Here is a 21,241-nt window from a genome sequence, read left to right as displayed (position 1 = left end):
TTTTCATTAAATTTGCTAATTATTAACACATTTCCTATTTAAAATATAAATATTAAAATTGTAATCATAAATAAATGAAATTGTAACGCCTTTTCTGCTTAAAATACTATTAAACATTTTGATATTTTTTTATATATAAATGAAATAAACAAATATTAATATCTGAAGACATAATTAACCTTAACTCGTCTTTCTTCGATTTAACGTAAAGGACTAAAAATATCAACTTCACCGTTGGGACGTAAAACTGGCACCTTTAGAATTCTCTATGACGTAAAACTGAATGATTGTCCCACTGCAGAACTATCAACTATTTTATCAAAGCAAAACGTATAAATTAACTTGATCATACTATCCAAAATTCGATTCAAAATACAATTAAATGGATCTTTAAATAAAGACATGATAGAATACAATTTGTCTTTCGGGTAAGAGGATACCGAGATCAAGGGTTAGAAGCAATAAAACCAAAACTAAGAAATATAAACATCCGATATACGAAATCAAGATCATTACATGTGTAATTTGGACAAATACTAAGAAAAAGCTATTACCCGCATTAGGTTGTAATAGCTAAAAATGATGGTCTTGATGAAATTTTTAATTAAAATTATATAATTTAGGTTTAAATTTAATAAAAACTACGATTATTATTTGTTAATTTTCAAATTGGAATAAAATGCTAGAAAGAATTAAATTGCCAATCCAAACACAAATGATCACTTTCATATAAGTAAAGTCAATTAAAAACTGGATATTTTTTGTGAAAACACATTAATATGGTCCTTCAAGCAATACATTAGGACAAAATATGTTAGCTTTTTTGCCTTTATATACAATGTATTATTTGTTTAATTTGTTGAAATTATTGAAATTAAATTTTTAATTCACAATAGTACATATGTGTAATAATATTGTGAATATTTTTAGGAATGTCCAAATTTTCCCGCAAAACGAAACAAAAAATTCTTTGTTTGAATTTTAAAAACATATGTTATATCGGAAACCAATTTAAAATAATATTATGATTTACTTAGTACACAAGTTTTAAGCGAAGAGAGCTCAACCCTAGCTTCGCAATTAGGTAGTCACCCAATTATAATGTATCAATTATTTTAAAATGCATGTAATAGATCTATAATTCGACCGCTCCGAAGCGCGACATAGCATATCGCTTGATACATATTATTTAATATAATATAAAATAAAATAAAGACTACAATTTTAGTTGTTAACTAAATATATGTTTATATTAAAAAGAGATTCCGTTGGTTATAATTTTACACATCACCACCACATTTATCGATAACAATTATAGAAATCCTTCGTTTTAGTTAAGTGTTGGCAACACTAAATACTTGTCAGCTGTTAGTTGACATACAATAAAAAAAAGTATTCATATTTTTTTTAATAAACATTTTTTAGTTAAATAAGATATGGAAGATATTGCTTTTATTTTAAACAAAATTTCTATAAGACAAGGAATAATACCATTAATAGAAAATCGGTAATATATTTAATACACAATTGAATGTAGTATTTTACGTGTAAATTTCTATTTAGTTTCTCGAACTGCAACGCTGACAACTTTAATAATTTTCGGCCAGTAAACATTTTTGACGCAATGGCCACCAGCAGTGTTGTGGCGACTTCTTCTGTCAAAACAGATCATAAGCAAAGTAGTTCCAATGAAGCTAGTGAAGAGGATGATGAAAAATCAATTGCAGGTGGTGGCATTGGTACATTATCGCAACGCCGCAGTATGCCATCTCGTGCCTCAAAAGAAAACTCAATGTCAAAGGTTAAGAGACGCACTATTATGAGACCCACCAAACGTGATGTATCGAGAGCAATTGATTTTTCATCAATGCGTTTTGAAGATGTAAAGAAAATATATTTGAACCAAAAGCTGACTAATTTCCGACCATCAAAATTGGAAACGATTTTTGAGGAACCACAAGAAAGTTCGGAAAACTGTGCAGAATTCAAATTTATTGGTCCTCGTAAAATAAAGCGTTCCTTGTCTTGTTCAGATGGATTGAATATAAATAAGTCAGTTATTAAGCAACGTCGTGCAAAAATCAAAAAAACTTTCGGACGACGTTTGTCAATTCGTATGTCTAAGAAAAAATTTGCAATTAATGATTTTATTGAAAGACTGAACAAAAGCGTTGAAGAAGAAACCAAGCATGAATCCAAAGACGAAATAAATGCAGCTATAGACATTATACAAACTAATACAATTGCGTGTCAAACCTCTTTTAGCATCAAGGAAGACCGTTTAGAAGAAAAAGAACAATGTTTAGAAATCACATCACAACCAAATTTCTTAAGCTCAACTGAAGAGGACCTTATATAAGAATCCATTTTTTTTTTTTAATATTATTATCTACTCGACTTATTTTTGATGATAACGTATTTATATTGATAAGCGTATTGGAGAAGTGTTGGAAATATAAGACTTAAGCATTAGCGCATAAATTATTTTAGAAGTTTTTAACACGTAAGTTACTAACTAGTTGCTTTAAATACATTTTCACCTTATATTTCTTTAAATTCATCATATTTTTGTTAACAAATTAATTCATGTACTTTTTATTTGTTTTGCGAAATATAAAAAGTTATCGTATTCAAAACATAACATTCCGCTTCATAACTAAACACAAACACAAAGTAGGGCAAAAAACATGCAAGTCATTTATTTTCAAATACATACATACATATTTTGTATATAAAATCATCATTTCACTAAAAATTATGTACATATATCCATTTCACTGGAGACATGTTACTACTTAGATATTAAGTTCAGTATTAAAGATATATTGAGAATTACATAAATTTTTAAATCTAAAATACGAGAATTATAAAGTGAATGTATTTCGTATACCATGCAGACCTTGCTTCTATATTAAATAATTTCTAAAATTTGTTATACTGGAAGTGGTACTAAGAATTTGTAGTGAGTAATTTCAATGTATTGCATTTAAATGTATGTTAATCCAATCCACATAATATGACAGTCTTGTGAGTACAGTCGGATTATTACACTTTTTGCCATATGATATTAATCCTACAGCTACATAGTCATTGCTTTGAGAATCAATTTTAATAAGAGGTCCTCCAGAGTCACCACGACAAATTGAATAAAGCTCATTACCTTCAACACATATATTATACGTCGAATTGTAATAATGATAAAGTTTTTCACATTCCAGATCGTTAAGAATTCTGAGATCAATACTATATGGAGTATCTGGTCGTTTAGCTGTAGCATTATTACTTGTGCGTCCCCAACCAATTGCGGTAAGCTTCAAACCTGCATATATGGACATATCATTCTCTATCAATTGGATTGTTTGTATGGTTGCTGTATGCAATAAAAAATAATTAATAATGAAAAACTACACAAACTAATGACTTACGTCCTATTGTTAGTCTAATTGGCAAATTGATCAATGCAATGTCATGCACCACATACCTAGATGTCCAGTTGCGATGCAAGACAATATTTTGCTGTGTAATATTGTAGATATAATTCACTTCCGTAGTGGTATTACGTACATTATGAGCTCCAATATAAACAGTCGCGAAGGTGATGCTAAAAATTAAAAACTTCCATTACAATACACTACAAATATACCTAACTATGTATTATAGATCTAAATCTAATATACTTACCCTTTCAAACAATGTGCAGTGCTTAGTACAAAATCCGTTGTAATCAGTGCACCACCACACCATCCAGCTCGGTTCGTTGGTTCTTTAATTGCAATCCCAACTAGAAACGGATATTTATGTGGTGCAAACTGGGTACCTCCTACGATCTTTGTTTGCACTGCGTCTGCTTTATTTTCATTCGAACCAAAAATAAGTGACACAATCCATAAAACATGTATTTGCTTCAACATTTTCTTGTACACTAAAAGCCAAAATACAAATTTTATTTATTAATTTTAAGTCATAGCTTTAAGTTAAGTTATATGTACCATGTATAAAAGACAACTTCGTGACGTCATGTACTTTCTCCAACTTTTATTTGCATACAAAATCTGATTACTGTATGTTATTTTTATATTACAAGACTTCAAGATTTTAGGCAAGTGAAGAGGGTCTGAACTTGAAATAAATTTAAATTACATAAATGTTTTAACTCTTAGGCTAACATTAAACTTGTAATCGTGTTGATTGTCATAAAAAGAATTTACAATGAATGTTCAAATCATAAACTTTTATGTGGTAATAAATTTTAAAACTATATATGTATTCCTTATTCACATGGTTTTAAATGTTTTAATATAGTATAATTGTACAGTTATTAAATTCAAAAAAGTATATAAAGTTTGTGGCGACGTTTGTAACAGCAGGTAGAGCAAGCCAGCAACCAGACAAAGTATAAATCTCTATACTATCTATATATTTATTAAGTTCGTTAAGTCTAATACATTAGATAGAGTGATATTATGTTTGTATCAATAGATATATAGATTGGAGTGACTTGGAAACTATTTTATATGGTAATCTTGACTGCAAAATAGTAAATTTAAGTCTGTAGGATACCTAATTGGAATAGGTGGGTTTGAGATACTTACAATCAACCCAAAAACTTAAACAATCTTGGACGTAAGGTAACAACTTATGCTTTAAAAGCAAATCGGAGATAAAATCTTTCATAATATGTACAACTTCGCACACAATATGTATAAAATTGTATTCACATGTAGTGCAAAGTAGCCATACACTTCTCATCTATCACCTCATACCCTTTCAATATTGGATGATATTGGAACTATACTTACTTAATAGCTAATTCAAATGTAGAGAAAAGACTGTCAAACCTTCTTATCTATCGAACATACCGTACAATATTGGATGATACTGCGGGTGTGCCTACTTAATAACAATTAATCGGATATAAAACCTCTTATACACACAATATCTATATATGTTGCATTCTAATGTAGTCAAAAGTGTACATAGTCTATCACACCACATCATATATCAATCATACCGCACTGTATCGGATTATAGTGCAGGTGTGCTCAATCAAAATCTATAAGGTTATATTCAAATATAGTGAAAAGTATCAAAAGACCATCGAAGCTCTTCATCAATCGAAAATACCGTATTGGATGATACCGTAGTGTGCTTGCTGGACGAATACAAATGGATCTATGTGTTGGCGATTAGCGTTTTTATTTTTACTACGCTCTAAACGTAAACCTTTTCTTGGAGTAATTGTTTATAGTCCATATTTTTATAGTAAAACATATAGTTCAGAATATTGAAATATTTCACAATTTCATACAAAAGCCAAGCGTAGGCGTGTAATTAAAAAAATAATGTAATATTAAAATATTTTCTATTTTTTAAATTAATTATTGAACAATTGTGTACAATGAATTTTGCGCAATTAATTATAAATTATGAAAAAATTGTGTAATTTTGTATTTAATAAGTTTTTAAACATATTTAAATTTATTTTTAAATACTATTTTAATATTTAAATTGCTTCACATATAAAAGATAAAAATTACTTGTTGATTACTAAAAATGTAATTATTATTTAATAAATGTTTACAAAATATTAACGACAAATCTACTCGTATAATGAAGAAAATTATTATTAAAATTACTTTTAATATTAATTAGTAAAAGCTTACATCAGCGAAAATATGTCATAATTAAATGTGGACTGAAAGTAAAAGGCTTTTCACATATACACACATATTTACACAATATATTGATTATGAAGATAAAAGAAAATATTGCTTTAAATATTAGATTTATGAAGATGACATGATTAACATCACTTGAAATAGTTTCCAAAGGGCTTATATAGTATAAGACAGTATACGTACTTCTACACCTTATAACTTTAAAATCGCTACTAATAAGGATTATGTTAATCTTAAACCATTAATAGAAGAAATCTTCTAAAGCAGTATTTATCATTCTAATACTAAGTAATGTAGCCGTTAGCATAAAGTGCCGGTCTTAAGATATTCTGCAAAGTTGTTAATGAAAAACTACGAATGATCATTCATTCTGATTGATTTGTATTTTTTTATAAGGAGTTTTATATAAACTTTTTCGTGGAAAATGAATGTTAGCACTAGGCTTAATAGAGAAAATTAAATTAAAAATAAATTTATTTCTCAACAATCTTTATATTTACTTATATTTACATAAACCTTACAACAGCAAGAAAAAATTATAACAGTAGAATTAGTCAACTAATAGATGTTATTAGCAGTGAAGAAAAGAACATTATAGACGAAAAATATTATGTTAAATAAGAGCTTTATGTTGTGGGAGTTTTAAATAAATAAAAAAAAAATATTTAAAGTTATTTTCAATACTACAAAAAGAAGTTTTTGCTTTAAAGAAGAATTTAGTTTTGTCAGAAATAAATAATAATAAGCGAAAATAAGTCCAAAACTCCGAAAAAAATAGTGGTCTAAGGAGTAAGCTTTATTTATTATTTTTTTAGAAATTCTATTAGGAAAAAACAGTCGCAATGAGTAAGCTTTATTTATCATTCTTTTGGGACACGAATTTATTTTAGGGACACTGATTTTTAGTTAATCAGAATGGATTGTATTTGATTCTAGCTCTGAAAACTTATTTGTTAAGCATATTAGTAGTGTTTAGTAATCACCAAAATTCTGTTTGGATTATTTTATTCGAAGTTTCTATTATTATTTATTTATTTATACGAAATAATTTATATGAAATAATTTATATGAAATAATTTATATGAAATAATTAAAAGGAAACAGTTTCTATATGAAAGAGTCTTCAAGAGATAGTAGTAAAATGATCCATATACAGAATTATAGTTGATACTAAACTACCAATAAATTTGACTGAATTTTCTGGGTAAGAATCAAATATAGTCATATTGATAAAACTAAAACTCGTGTCTAGAAAGATTGATAAATAATACTCACTCCTTAAACCACTGTTCTTTGGCAGCTTAAAATCTATTTTTACATTACGAATATTTAACATTTTAAGTTACATTTGTTATTTTTCCATTAGTATGTAATGAAAAAAGATTGTATATAATTTTTAAAATCCAAAAATTAAATAAATAATGTTTATATTTACCTTAGCACCTTCCTTATCTACCATTAAGCAAATTTAAGTTCTGACATTTCAACAGCCGCTATTCTCACCGCTAACAGTAAGATTTTAATGTTAAAAAAGAATGTAATTAACAGTGAAAAAAGCGCAAAATTAGCATTATTAAATAATATGCAAATAGTTAACATTTGAGCCGACAATAACCTTGATAATAAGCGAATCCATATACACGCGATATTCCAAAGACAAATCCAAAACCCAATTTCGAGCCCAAGCCTAAGAGCAGCGGCTACCGAATTGCACTGCCACACCACATAATGTGTACATAACGCATTTAATTGTCTTGAAAAATAATAGCAGTAATTAAAGATGCAAAGTAAAAGAAAAGAAATGTGCATAAATTAATAAGTTAAAAAAAAAACATAATAAAATAACAATAAACAATTATTTTTGTATTTAACTGCTTCGAATAGTTTGCAGTGAACCGCAAATATTTCTCAATGGAAAATAATAAAGCGGCGAACTGGCAGACGGACGGTGTCCCAACTCCAGCACTGGCGGTAGGTAGTAAGCAGCAACCAGCGAGCGGTGAGCGGTGTGCGGCGCGCAGCACTGACGTAATGGCAGACTGTTAATTGAATTGGAAAAGCGACAAAATGCTCAATTGATGATGGGATGTTGAAAATTGCAAGAATCAGCACCAAATATAACACCAAATGGTGTTATATTATAGGTAACAGTTGATCGGGCATTGTTTGGTGGCGATATGCAATCCGCAACTCAACTGACTGAGACTTCCCTAACAGAGCAACCGCAATCAAAGCGACGAAAGCTTATCCAACAAAAGTTATAAAAACATTTGCAAGAGTTAAGCTGAGCTCAGTTGAACGATCGCGCGGTTATAGTTAAAACGATACGAAAAAAGTGATACAAGATACGAGATACGAGATACAATCTCACTCATAAGGAAATTATACCAACTGTGTTTTGATTTATTGACCAAATAAAAATAATAAAATTATAATTTCTTTTAACGAAGAAATGTTAAAAAACTATTTGTGTGTGCTGAAGTGTTGTGAATTCGTTAGTGTGTTTCTTCTATGCTTAAATACTGTTTGGGCTATAGAATGGCGAAATGTTAAGCCCATGTATGTGGTCTCAATGTCTGCGTCTAAAACGGCATTAATGCATCAACTATCCAGCGAAGGATCATTTTATGCGCAGCCCACCGCAATGGTTATGAATATGGATAGCGAACCTATGCAAGATGATTTAATGCCTGGTGGTGCCCGTGCTATGGATCGTATATTTGGTGGTAATGTAGCACATCCACATACGATTCCATATCAAGTTGGTTTATTGCTACAACGACCAAAAGGTCTTTATTGGTGTGGTGGTGCTTTAATATCTGATGAATTCGTTTTAACTGCTGCACATTGTGTAGATATGTGAGTCGATATTCTCACTCTATTCTGAAATTATTCAAACTTTTTTAATATATTTATTCCATTTTTGGTATACTTTTGAAGGGCGAAACGCGCCTTGATATTTCTGGGAGCACATGAAATAAAAAATGCAAAAGAGCATGGTCAGATACGTATCATGGTTAATAAGACTAATTTTTATATATATCCCACATGGAATCCAGCACGTCTAAAAGATGATATTGCACTAGTGCAATTACCAGAACCTATAGAATTTTCAGGTAGTTATGTGTACAATTATAATTATTGTTATATATACGCACTTCGATTAGTAAGCCAATAATTTTTTTTGTAGTTAAAATAATCGTTTGGATACTTTCTTTATTAACAGCTTTTTTATTTTTCTTATATAATTATTATTTAAATGCTATTATTGTAAACTTTAAAAATAAAAAACTGTTTATATAGTTTTAATATTTATTTTTATTTATGTAATCCTTTCCTTTTAGTTTTTTATTTTAATAATAATTTTATTTTTTATCGGGCTAATTAATCAATAGTTAAATAATAAAGTTTGTAAATAATTTTTTGTTTTTTAACATATATTATTTGAACCAATATTTTGACTTTATTCTATAGTCTATATTACCAGGGTACTATACAAAGTTTATATAATGTAGCAATATATATTTTACTGTCACCTACTGACACCAGACTCAATTATAAAACTGATATACAAGACTGTGCTCAGGTGTGTATAACAAACCCGGAAAAGGATAAATATAAATAAATACAAAAATAAATAAATATAAATATAATCATTCATCTGTATATGTATTGTTATATTTATTGTATAGTTTATAAATATAAATATATATAAATAAATATAAATAAAATAAATATAAATATAATCATTCATCTATATATGTATTGTTATATTTATTGTATAGTTTATAAATATAAATATATATAAATAAATATAAATATAATCATTCATTTATATATATATTGTTATATTTACTGTATAATTATATCCTCTATATGCATAATTCGTTTTTATATCTAATGTATTGTTTAAATTTTTCTTTATGATTTATACTAAAATATTGCTATATATAATATAATGATTATAGAATATGGTCGAAATATCAGTTCAAATAATATCTGTGTATCATTTAACTAGTGACCCATTAGCCCGTTAAAAAATAAAATTATTATTAAAAATATTCGCTCATTAAAACAATAAGTTTTTTATTTTAAACATTTACGATAATAGCCTTCAAATAATAAATAAATAATAATTATTTTATTTTATATATTTAATAAAATTATTAAATTTTTATGATGAAGTGAATAAAATTTATCCAGTACTTAATTTGAACACTAAAAGATTTATTGAGTAATTTATTAATATAAATAAAAAAATCAAAATAAATATTAAGGCAATGCTTTTATATCCTTCCCACACACTCTATATCTTTTTTTACGAAAGAAATCTATTCGATGTCATTGTTTAAATATCATTATAACTTCATCATCATTATTTAATTATAAAAGTCATCACAAGTTTGGTTAGCGGAGTGGTACCTCAACTTAAGTGCGAATTCTTATTTTTAACTGCTTAATTGTTATATAGTATATAAACATCAATTTAATCCGGCCCATGCGGCTTAGAAACCTTCAGACTTTTTTATTCTTTTCCTCTATCTAGTTGCTGTAGTCAGAGTAAATATCGTAAGAGATTTTCATTTTGAGAGAGCAGGCGGCCAAAAATCAAATTGTTCTAAAACTAATAGTAGTTTTCGTCTGTCAAGAGACCTCTTCCATCTATTTTTATTTACCAATGATAATGTTTGTCTAACATGGTATCTATAGTCATTAATCTGCAACTAGTGTTATATAGTAAAAGACTCTATACACTCCGATATTTGAAGTATCCTAAGCATAGAGAACATTTTCTCGGAATAGGTACTTCTGTATTAGTTTAAGAATAGCACAAGAATTAGAAAAAAATTTTCAACATTATGCAATCCATTTAGATTATAGTGGAAGCAATAATTAGTTCCATGTATGTTCATTTAAATATAGTAAATAAGTATATATAAGTGATAAATAAAGTATGAAGTAGATAAGTGTAACTTACATTTTGATCAATGTTATTGTATTCTCTCATAATATCATAATTAACTTCTTACACATTTACTGTTTTGTAGACCATTTTACATTTTTTGGAAATAACACTGCTTTCGATATTCTTTCCGAAAGAAGTACTATTTATATTAGCTTTATTGAGTTATTAATGATTGTAATCAAAAACCAGCAAAGATTTTCATGATCAAATTTCTGTGTTGATAAATCTGATTATGATTTATGATTAGAAGTCGGTTTACTACTTCTTGATTCTTGATTCTTCTTCTTCTTGAGTTAGTGCTATTACGAACTTTTACTCTATAAAGGCTGGGGGGCTTATCTCTACCACACACTAGGCTTTAACTAGGCTAAAAAGTCTTTTTGTTGATGACGGACCTTAAATCAGCATATCTTCCTGAGAGTCCAGAAGTGGACTTGAGGATTGTTAGGGCAGGGTTAATTAGCTCTGAATAGTTTTAGAGCTCTGTCTCTGATATATTTTTTCACTGAGTCAATCCTAAGATCTCTATTTATGTCTGTTGATCTACTTCTAATATTTAGGTTAAATCTGACATAAAAATATAATAATATTGTTTTGTGTTTTGTTGAAATTATTCTAACTATTAAAAATATTATCATTCCTACATTAGTACTAAAAACGTATTCAAATTCAAATATAATGCGATAATTAGGTAATATATATAATACTGACAAAATCCAACAATTAAATATATAGAAGAAATAATGACGAACAAATAGAACACTTATCAAAATTATTATATTATTCAATGAGATAATTTCTCATATAAAAATATGAAAATAGGATTTCCTCTCAATTAATAAAAAAAACAAATAAAAAGTAAATAATGCTATATAGTAGAAATATATATATTATATAAACACATTTCCTGTATGTATGTTATTAATCATAAATAATGCTTCATTAATCCTAACCACTTACTGTTAAATAAGATATGTTAAGCTGCTGACTGTTAAATTGTAACTGTTATTATGCGGCAAGTGAAAGGTTACTGTTAACGTATTGCTGTTCAATCTATTAGTTCAAAATGATCAATTCTTCTTTTTATTATTTACTTCTTGAATTCTTAGCAAATGGATTTATAAATTAATAGATAATATTTTTTATATGGAATATCATATTTACACAATATCAATATTTTATAGTATTATTTCATCATAACATTTGCATTTTACATGATTAATTTTACGAACTATGTATTAATGGCAAAACTTGACTTCCGATGATTTTAATAAACATTACGTTTTATAATCGTAACTGAGTCTATTTATGATTGCTTTCAATCTAATAAAATCCGCAAAATCCGTACGTCTATGTCAAGTATTGGTTCAAATAGCCATAATATCAATCAACATCAATTTTTTCTTGTGTTTGAAAGATATTAATTTATCTATAAAGTTTATAGTAAAATGTATTGATAACTTCCTCGCAGAGCACCTCATAAATTTGAGTATTAATTTAAAAATTTCCTATGTAGAAATTCAAATAATAAAATTTTAATTATTAATTTTTTCAACACAGAAACGTTCGATGTAAACATGTAATAATCGCTTTAACCGATTAATGAAATAGCAATAAAGTTTGATTTCATTTTTTTTGTTTACATACAATGTAACATTTTGACATTGAAAAAAAAATTCAAATTTTAAAACTTATTTCTTTGTCTTACAGAACGCATATTGCCCATATCGCTGCCGAAACGAAGTTACGAGTATCGCGATTTCAACGATAAACTGGCCATCGCTTCAGGCTGGGGTCGTTATGCCACTGGCGTACAAGCCATTAGCAATGAGTTACGTTACGCTAAACTGCAAATTGTGGATGGCGAAACATGTCAGCGCACCTTTCCCTTATCATACCGCCCCACAAATATCTGCACAAGTGGACGTGCAAAACGTTCTACATGTCATGGAGATTCGGGTGGTCCATTAGTCTTACGACGCAAACACTCAAGAAAGCGTGTGCTTATAGGCATTACTTCTTTTGGCAGCATATTTGGCTGTAATAAAGGATTTCCTGCTGCATTCACGAAGGTGACATCATATCTCGATTGGATTAGTGATGTGGCTGGAGTGGAACCTTATGAAGATATATCGCGTCCGCCATTGTGGCACAATAAATATATTGAAAATTACCCACTTAAAAATTATAAACCAACAAAGTTTTTAAAAGATGATTGTGAGAAATGCCTTGATATTCCTAAAACCGAATCCATTTACAAACCAAAACCAAAATTTAAAGATGATGAATCATTTCATAAAGATAACTTAAATTATAAATTATTTATATTGTAATTAAAAATAAATGTAATAATAAATTTAGGAACATAAACACAATTTTTTATTTAATTAATTTTAATTATTTTATAATATTTAATTAATATTAACTAAACCAGTTTTTTCATCAATCCATTTTAAGAAGGAAGTTATACGTGTGAATACTCCTGGCCAGCCTATTTCACAGCCAAATTTAATACCGAAGGATGTAGCGCCAATAAGTGTGTTTGAGCCATCATCTAAAACGAGGGGACCACCAGAATCACCATTGCAAGTTGAAACACCACCTGTGGTCTTAATGCAGATTTGTGATGATTGGATTGATCCCAAATACCAACGATTGCATATGCTATTCTTCATGATTGGACTTTCAATCCACTCTAATACATCAGTCGCACCAGTTGCTTCTATGATTCAAAATATAAATAATTTGACAGGTAAGGATATATTCCAAAAATTACATGTATTATATATTATAAGTATATTCACTCATCATTAATTCTACGAATTCTCTCAGTGGTTTTTACACAAACCATTACACACAAAATTATACTTACGATCACTTGTGCGTCCCCAACCTGAAGCAATAGCCAATTGATCTTCATAAGTTGAATAATCATCATCTGGTGAATATTTAGGCAAGCTGGCGGGTTGAATATAATCTACAGAAAAATTAAAATCGGTTTTAGAAGAACAGTGAACTGTAAATTAGTGTCTTAGTAACCATTAAATGTAATTGCTTCTGGTAGTTTGATTAAGGAAATATCATTACGAATAGCCTCTGGATCCCATTCTTCATGCACAGTTACGTATTTCTTAGGCGTAAAAATTATTTGTTGTCCTGGTTCACTACGATCAAGACGGTTGTAAGCACCCAAATAAACATCGACACCAGTAGTACTAAAAGAAAGCGAATTAATACCATGAATTATAATGAACACTTAACTTACAGGTTATCGGTACAATGCGCAGCAGTTACTATATAACGATCTGAAATCAAAGTGCCACCACACCAAGCAGCGCCTCCTTCAACATAGAGTAATAAACCGGCCTGGTATGGAAATTGTTTGGGAACAGCCAAATTGCCATTAGTGATGCGTCCACTTGGAATATCATTAGAAGCTGGTAGGAATTCCTCTCTTGGATTTATGTGCAAGGGCTTTACATTACTGAAACCCAAGGTGTTAGCTGAAACGCCTGCAATAGCTAAAACTGTTAGAACAATAGCCGCCTTCATTGTGAAGAAACTGATTTCAATAACATATTATCGTAACGCTTTTATACTCTTAGCTTGCCAAGGCTTTGAATGATTTAAGCGGCTTATCTTTCGATTAAAGCAAACAAAAACTAAAAAAATAGGAAAAGATTTGAGGTACTGATTCTTTTTTATTATTGCAAATAAATCGCTCCCAAATTAATCGGACCTATTACTGCTTATCTTCAAGTGGCTTTATAGTTAATAAATTCAAACTCTAAGGAAGTGGGCGATTGCGTTATACAAAATGGCGTATTACCGATAAATACTTCAGTATTATTTACTATCACAACTCTTCCATTTAATATAAATAATTAAGATAAGAAAATTAATCGACGCAAAAAATTGATAAGACCTAAAGATGCAAGTTTTTAATTTGCTTTAATGAACTTATCAGAAATCTGCAATAATAGAAAGGGTTAAGTTCCAGAGGAAGTATTGTAGTATCTGTAAAATAATCTTAATCAAAATACTATTGGCAATTGTGGTAAATTAGAATTTCTATTTATAATGCAATTTGGACATAAATATTTATGACAATGTTATATTTTTTCTTTTTATGTTTTTGATGTACTTAAAATATCTTGGATTATACGTAAGCAGCAATCTGCACGTCTCGATCATATTGATCAATTATGCCACATATCAAACTTTTCAGGCAATCACTTAATATGAGTACAACTAATAGCAATAAGTCAGTAAGTTAGTAGACGTATTGAAAGTATGGGACAGTAGAACAGTGTGACAATGGCACAGCACAGCAGATCTTCTTGATAACCCGCGAATTCACCTATCAGTTAGACACGTAGCTTATTAGAGGACAACTACGTTTCTATTTAATGTGAATAAGTATCCGTGAGTCTATGCCTAATATTTTGGTAGCAGCTAGATTTTTTTCTAAACTGACCGGAAAATAAACAAGGTACTGGATCTCAAAGAACGCAGCACTGCTACCGTGATTGATATTTTCTGTTAATATGAACTACATTATACATTATATACATTACATATATACATTATATATACATAATGAATATATATATACAAGTATGTAAATTACAGCCAAGTTAGGTTAGTTCATATTAACAGAAAATATCAAATACGGTAGCAGTGTTGGTACCGTGATATAATTATATATATCAGATTATTATTATATTATATGGTATATCAAAATTTTTTTGGCTTTGTTTTAGGGGATATAATAATTAGTAATTTAATATGTAAACAAATACAACTATTAAATACTGAATTATGCCTGTACCAATGATACTAGAGATGGAAAACTTAATTATTTAATATATTACGGGTTAATCAAGTTAGAGTTCCAGAAGTAAACGTTAATAAAACACACTTCTGATTGAGATTTTAAGCATATTTTTATTTCAATATATTGTTTAGACCTTTCGATTAGGTATGAAATACAGCAGTATTCAAATATTTCGAAGAGATGTCTCACAATCCTGGGTTCTTGTATGCGAATTTTTGAAGACTTGTCAGTTCATAGGTAGTAATAACACAAATATTACTTGACGGATGCTCGTAATATTGGTTCATTTCGAAACCCCGAAAAAAAAACAAATAAAAGTTCAGTTGTGTCTGATCGTATGATCTTCGTGACCATGTCAAATCATATGAATGTGAAATTAAAAGTCAGTGAAATTTCTCGAACAAAAAAACCAAAAGAGAATAAATAATATCTTAAAATAGAGACGACATATCGTTAACATCCAAATCTTCAATTGTGCAGCTAGAAAACTTAGTAATAGTGTGGCTATCATTATTAGACACTTCAGACCAAATCTGAAGTAAAGTGATTTTTGCAGATTCGATACATTCCACATTTACATCCTTAAAATTGTACCAATAGGAATTGTGATCAGAGTGCTGGTGCGAAGCTTTGTCATTCTTTCATCACTTTTAAAGCAGTACGAGCGTATCATACCTCCAGGCTAAAGAACCAAAGGACAACCAATCAGTGATTTGTAACTGCAATGATATTTGGAGAATCAGTTGTAGGATCAATAATCACTTTCACTGTCCCAATTACTGCAATTTTGCTTTTTGATGTAGATATATGTAGATATATTTACTTTACTACACTCTACATTTTCAATATATTATTTAACTTCTATTTTATATTCAATTTAGTAAATACTTAGTTTATTATAGCTTTTTCTCAGTGAATTGGTAACTCTGCTAAAATTACCATCATCAATTGGCGTTACCTACATCATAGCTTCTTCATACATCATAATAGATAGATCAATCTGCACCGTAATCAAAAAGTATCAAATGATTTTTTGCAAGCTTAACGATATTTCTTCATTCGACGAACCTGTTTGTTAAAACTCTTAAAATATCGACACAAAAAGTAAGAAATATCAGAGTGCTTGAAATAATTCTTGGACATTGAAGTCGTTATAGACTATTAAACTGTTCAACTACAATACTTAAGTCTTTCTAATATTCGTATTTTTCATTCATACATAATTACGAGTACGTCATAGATTCATTGATTCTCATTACATACATATCATATATATCTATGTATATATTTTATTTATGTAGAGTTAAGTTTGAGTTCCTATACGTTCGTTGTTAAAATATTCACATTCTTTCATTTTTATAAGTGATTTAATCAATCCTTTTTATGAAATTATACTTTTATATGTTCTGCGATGGCATAAATCAGTCATTAAGGAATTGTTTTTAGTAGAAAACTCAATGAATATACCGAACCGTCGCAATAATTTGATCTTAACCTTAATCAGTCCACAAAATGTTTGTGGATGATTGGAACAAGCATTGATATTTTTGTATTGCATCCCCCTTGAAGACTTTAAAATAAATTTTGATTGAGTGATGATTTCTTTGAATGATGATTTAATTATTTCAAATACATTTTGGATATAAACTATCATCTTACATGTAATCAAAATTATAAATCGTCGGAACGATAAAATTGCTGAATGCTATTTCTAACGTTCATATTCCTTTTCGATGGCAAGTAGAACAATTCGGTTCATACCTTTTATGTGGTCATTGTCTTTAATTGTTCTTTGATAATAAACAATATCATAGTCGATTAATCAAAGCAAAGCAGTGAATCCAAATTCCACACTTTGAATTTTATCGTCAATGCCAATTAAAATTTTTGCCAATCATTGTCAATACATTGAGACATTCCGGCGATAACACTTAACACTTTATAGTAAGTTTTTCATTCATAAAAATGCCAAAATTTTTAGCTCAGATAAGAATTCATGAATGAATCCGAACCTACGCGCTTTGGCAATACAATTTTATGTTAAGATAACGACTGTCCTCTACAATCTTCCATCTGGTGTAGATAGTATGAACCGAACTGAAGATACTAATTATCAAGTTACCATTCACGTCATAGCTTATAGAAATACAAAGGTATATTCTTATTCAAAATTCAACTTCCGTTAGATTAAATCCAATCACATGGGTACAATCCGGTAACTGCGCTCAGAAGTATGCAGAAGTATTTTTATTTTCTTATTATAGCAAATATTGAAATATTAAAGAAAAACTAGAAAAATATTTGAATCGAATTTATTTTATTGAAATCTCAGAGTTTAGTACATTTAATAGGAAATTCCAGTGTATGACTTTATCCAATTCAAGTAACTGGTTAAACGTGTGAATGCAACTGGATAACCCAATTCGCAACCTTTCTCCGCACCGAAAGATGTTAAGCCAATTTGTACTTTAGAAGAAGCCAAAACCAATGGACCGCCAGAATCTCCTTGGCAGGTAGATACTTTATTTGGTGTGGAACAGCAGATCTTTGAGGCGACAACACTAGCAGTGCCATAAGTAGCAGCACATTTTGTGTTGCTTATAACAACAAGGTCAGCCCATTGCAAATTAGTGGTGACTGTGGTAACCGCATCACTGGTACGTCCCCAACCGGAAGCAATAACGTTATCGCCAGTATATGTAGAATAGGTGCTAGCAATGGAAGGCAATTTCACTACTTGAATTTTACTGGAATAGGTAACTGATGGAATTTTAATCAAAGAAATATCATCGACTATGGTTTTGGAGTTGTAGCCAGTATGCACAATAATATCACTAGCATCTACATTGTAGCTTACTTCGGGAGAGGTACGTACAGTGGCACCCAAGTATACTGTTACAGATTTGGCGCTAGAAGTGAAATGAAATTTTGTCATAATACCATAAATTTATAATAAATTAATTAACTTCTTACCTAATAGTGCAATGAGCAGCAGTCAAAACCCAATTCTTGCCTATTAGTGAACCACCACACCATGCTGAGGATAATGCACTCTTCTTAATAGACAAACCAACTTGGTAGGGAAATTGTCCTGTTGTTGCAGTTTTACCGTTGGTAATTCGTCCATCAGGTCCATCAAGTACAGGCACTTCCACATCAAGGTGATGAATTTCATTTGATCTAAGATCAAATGCTGTGGCAGTGGCCAAAGCCAATACGAAAACTGCTAAGAATTTCATTGTTAACGACTGTTATTAAATACAGTACTGTCATTTGCTCTTTTTCGAGGCACCTTTTATACGGCCGAAGGTACTATGTACTTCTTGGCTATCTAGTCAGGTGTGCCGTGTGCATTTAACCTATGTTAAGCTGCTGTTATGTATACATGAGGAAATACTTATGTGTACTTCGCTTCATATAAATTGTAACACACACTTATTTACTTTGAGTCGCTTTCGCAGTGCGCCGAATGATATCTCACGAAAAAAAAGTGAAAGCAAATCTGTTTCCGGTCAAAAAGCAAGAAATTTTTATCAATCATTGAACAACCGTCAGATTAATAACTTCTGTTTCACTTGCTTTTGGGGAAGCAAGTGCAATTAAAATTTAGTTCAGTTTTCGATTTCATTTGAGTTTATTCACTTCCAAGAGTAACGGGTCCGATCAAGTGTGTGAGACAGAAAAATGAAGCCCATTAGAATACCAAGTCAGAAAAGAAGGACTCTGATGCTATCTAAAAAGTATGTGAGTTTATATTATATCTTATTATTATATTATATTATATTACTTATTATTTTAAAATTTTCGTGATTTCAAAACAAATTATTCAAAAATAGTTTGAGTTTAAATAATGAGAATTTTAATGTATTAATTATTAACTGAATGTATTGATTTTACTTGCTGGAATATTATTTTTCTTATAATTATGAGACCGGAAATGACCGCAACTTATAATGGTCTATTTATTATAACTTAAACTTATTTTAATATTACAAAATGTATAAGACATAAAATCGAATGAATTTTTTATTCTTTTACAAGATCTTCACTTCGCTATTCCTTATAAATAAAAGTCCACTTTCTTCTTATTATTAAGTACAGTATAATGATATTTAGAGTATATAGAACAGACTAAAAAAATACCTTTTCCATGATCTGCCTTGAAGTAATCCAACCAGTATATTTGTTTGTTTCTTGAACAGTCACTGTGATCAGATTGATTCCTTGTTATGGATTTTTTTTCTTGGCGTTAGGTAAAAAGCATCGAAATCTGTAAGTATGAGATTTGAATCCACCAAAACCACTTCTTAAGAATAAGTTTTTAACGGCAGCCATTGGACTGCAAACGACTTTCAACTAAACTAATATTTTAGTAAAAGAAAGTGAAAGATAAAAAGTTTAGTATTTAAATTTCCAAATAAATCTCGCTTAGAAGTAAGAACGTAGTTCACATTCATTATAATAATGAGTATTAAAACAAGGATGAAGACTCTTTAATAGTCTTATAATTTATATAATACATATATAAATTTGCTATATATATATATAGCATATAAGTTATATATATAACTTATATATATATGTTATATATAATTTGCTACAGTATCTATAAAAGTGTGAAAAGTGATTGATTTCTAATAGATTCATATTCTTAGCTATTGATATAACATCATTTCTTTAAATATATACTCTTTTCTTATTATTCCTTATTAATATATATTTGTGATACATACACATAATCATTTAGATTTATTGTATAAAACCAATCAGTATTATATCAATTTAAGTTTATTGAAATTTTCTTTATATGAACAAATATTATTCACATAATTTACAATGAAATTAGTTATAAAAGAAAAGTATTTCTAGTTCAATTTTAATATATGTTGTGTGGATATCATTTGAGATATGATGGTGTTAAAACTTTGATTAAATTTAAGTGTTTTAACTTATATCCTTTTTTCCCTCGGCGTTTCATTGGGTTTTTTCCAACATCTTCAAAAGTATCTAAAGGATTTTTTTATTATTTAATAATTATAATTTTTTTTTTGATAATGTATTAAATTGACCTTATAAACAAATAAATAGCAACAACAATAATTACTTTTAATATATAAGAAATCTATTACTTCAAAAAATTTAACATATTCCGTATTCATTTTGAATCAAAGGACTTATTACCTTCATTAAGTTATTACTACGTAACAATTGCACTGCATATTTTTAGGAACTCACATAAACAATTCACAATAGAACACTAAGTAATTTTGAATTACTTTAGAATTGCATTAGTTAAAAATAAACTATCAAATTTATAAATATTAACATTATATAAATAAGAATAATATATTTTTGAAGTTTTATTTTCTAATTATTTATTTGCTTATTTATTTAAATATAGTAAAACCCCTCGAATCCGGATCCATTAAAGTTAAGTCCGAATTAATGAAGGAGTCATATTTAAAATAAAAGGTATTTTATGTATTGTATATAACATATACTTATGTTATATATTTGTATATGCTTATTTGAATACCAAAAACTGAACAAAAACTTAATAATAATCAATTGCTCATTAAATTATTTGAATTGACGAATCTATGGTCGATTCGGGCTACAAGGCACGTAACGCATGTTTTGCTTCATCTACGTATTTTTAAATAATGAAGAAATTCAAAGTTATATTAACTCTTTTCAGACCGTTTTCGTCGGTTCGTGGATTATGTTTTTAACGAACGTGGTATGGTTATGCATAATATA

At 28.9% G+C, this 21,241-nt stretch overlaps 6 protein-coding genes across 7 annotated transcripts; 2 read left to right on the top strand and 4 right to left on the bottom strand.

Annotated features, from left to right (window-relative positions):
* The first annotated feature begins 1,407 nt into the window (after nt 1–1,407).
* Nucleotides 1,408–2,495, top strand: LOC119688064 (protein tantalus). The gene is made up of 2 exons (XM_038102729.1): nt 1,408–1,507; nt 1,564–2,495. Exons 1-2 carry the CDS (start codon nt 1,437–1,439, stop codon nt 2,357–2,359), a joined length of 867 nt encoding a protein of 288 aa, XP_037958657.1. The 5' UTR covers nt 1,408–1,436; the 3' UTR covers nt 2,360–2,495.
* A 376-nt stretch (nt 2,496–2,871) lies between these two features.
* On the bottom strand, nt 2,872–3,356 carry LOC119688468 (tryptase-like). The gene has a single exon (XM_038103176.1). It carries the CDS (start codon nt 3,333–3,335, stop codon nt 2,973–2,975), a length of 363 nt encoding a protein of 120 aa, XP_037959104.1. The 5' UTR covers nt 3,336–3,356; the 3' UTR covers nt 2,872–2,972.
* Nucleotides 3,357–3,369: 13 nt separating this feature from the next.
* LOC119688314 (chymotrypsin BI-like) lies at nt 3,370–4,417 on the bottom strand. Of its 2 annotated transcripts, XM_038103087.1 has the most exons (3): nt 3,990–4,417; nt 3,682–3,922; nt 3,370–3,601 (listed from the first exon to the last, which is right to left on the bottom strand). In XM_038103087.1, the coding sequence occupies exons 2-3, from the start codon at nt 3,909–3,911 to the stop codon at nt 3,391–3,393; spliced, it is 441 nt and encodes a 146-aa protein (XP_037959015.1). In that variant the 5' UTR covers nt 3,912–3,922; nt 3,990–4,417; the 3' UTR covers nt 3,370–3,390. The 2 variants fall into 2 exon arrangements, with proteins under 2 accessions (XP_037959015.1, XP_037958951.1); XM_038103023.1 differs by having other exon boundaries at nt 3,682–4,416.
* A 3,833-nt stretch (nt 4,418–8,250) lies between these two features.
* On the top strand, nt 8,251–12,947 carry LOC119677142 (chymotrypsin BI; the record flags this gene model as incomplete). The annotated part of the gene is made up of 3 exons (XM_038088411.1): nt 8,251–8,537; nt 8,619–8,794; nt 12,355–12,947. Coding segments are annotated over exons 1-3 (1,056 nt in total), but the record flags the coding sequence as incomplete, so codon positions are not given.
* A 108-nt stretch (nt 12,948–13,055) lies between these two features.
* LOC119677132 (brachyurin-like) lies at nt 13,056–14,196 on the bottom strand. Its single transcript, XM_038088402.1, has 4 exons — nt 13,910–14,196; nt 13,684–13,859; nt 13,517–13,621; nt 13,056–13,366 (listed from the first exon to the last, which is right to left on the bottom strand). Exons 1-4 carry the CDS (start codon nt 14,194–14,196, stop codon nt 13,056–13,058), a joined length of 879 nt encoding a protein of 292 aa, XP_037944330.1.
* A 3,629-nt stretch (nt 14,197–17,825) lies between these two features.
* Nucleotides 17,826–18,720, bottom strand: LOC119688226 (collagenase-like). The gene is made up of 2 exons (XM_038102940.1): nt 18,455–18,720; nt 17,826–18,390 (listed from the first exon to the last, which is right to left on the bottom strand). Exons 1-2 carry the CDS (start codon nt 18,718–18,720, stop codon nt 17,826–17,828), a joined length of 831 nt encoding a protein of 276 aa, XP_037958868.1.
* Between the last annotated feature and the right edge of the window lie 2,521 nt (nt 18,721–21,241).

This window comes from Teleopsis dalmanni, chromosome 1, assembly GCF_002237135.1.
Source record: "Teleopsis dalmanni isolate 2A chromosome 1, ASM223713v2, whole genome shotgun sequence".
NCBI lineage: Eukaryota > Metazoa > Arthropoda > Insecta > Diptera > Diopsidae > Teleopsis > Teleopsis dalmanni.
The sequence above is the reverse complement of the archived record's forward strand: the minus strand, read 5'-3'. Positions and strand labels throughout refer to the sequence as shown.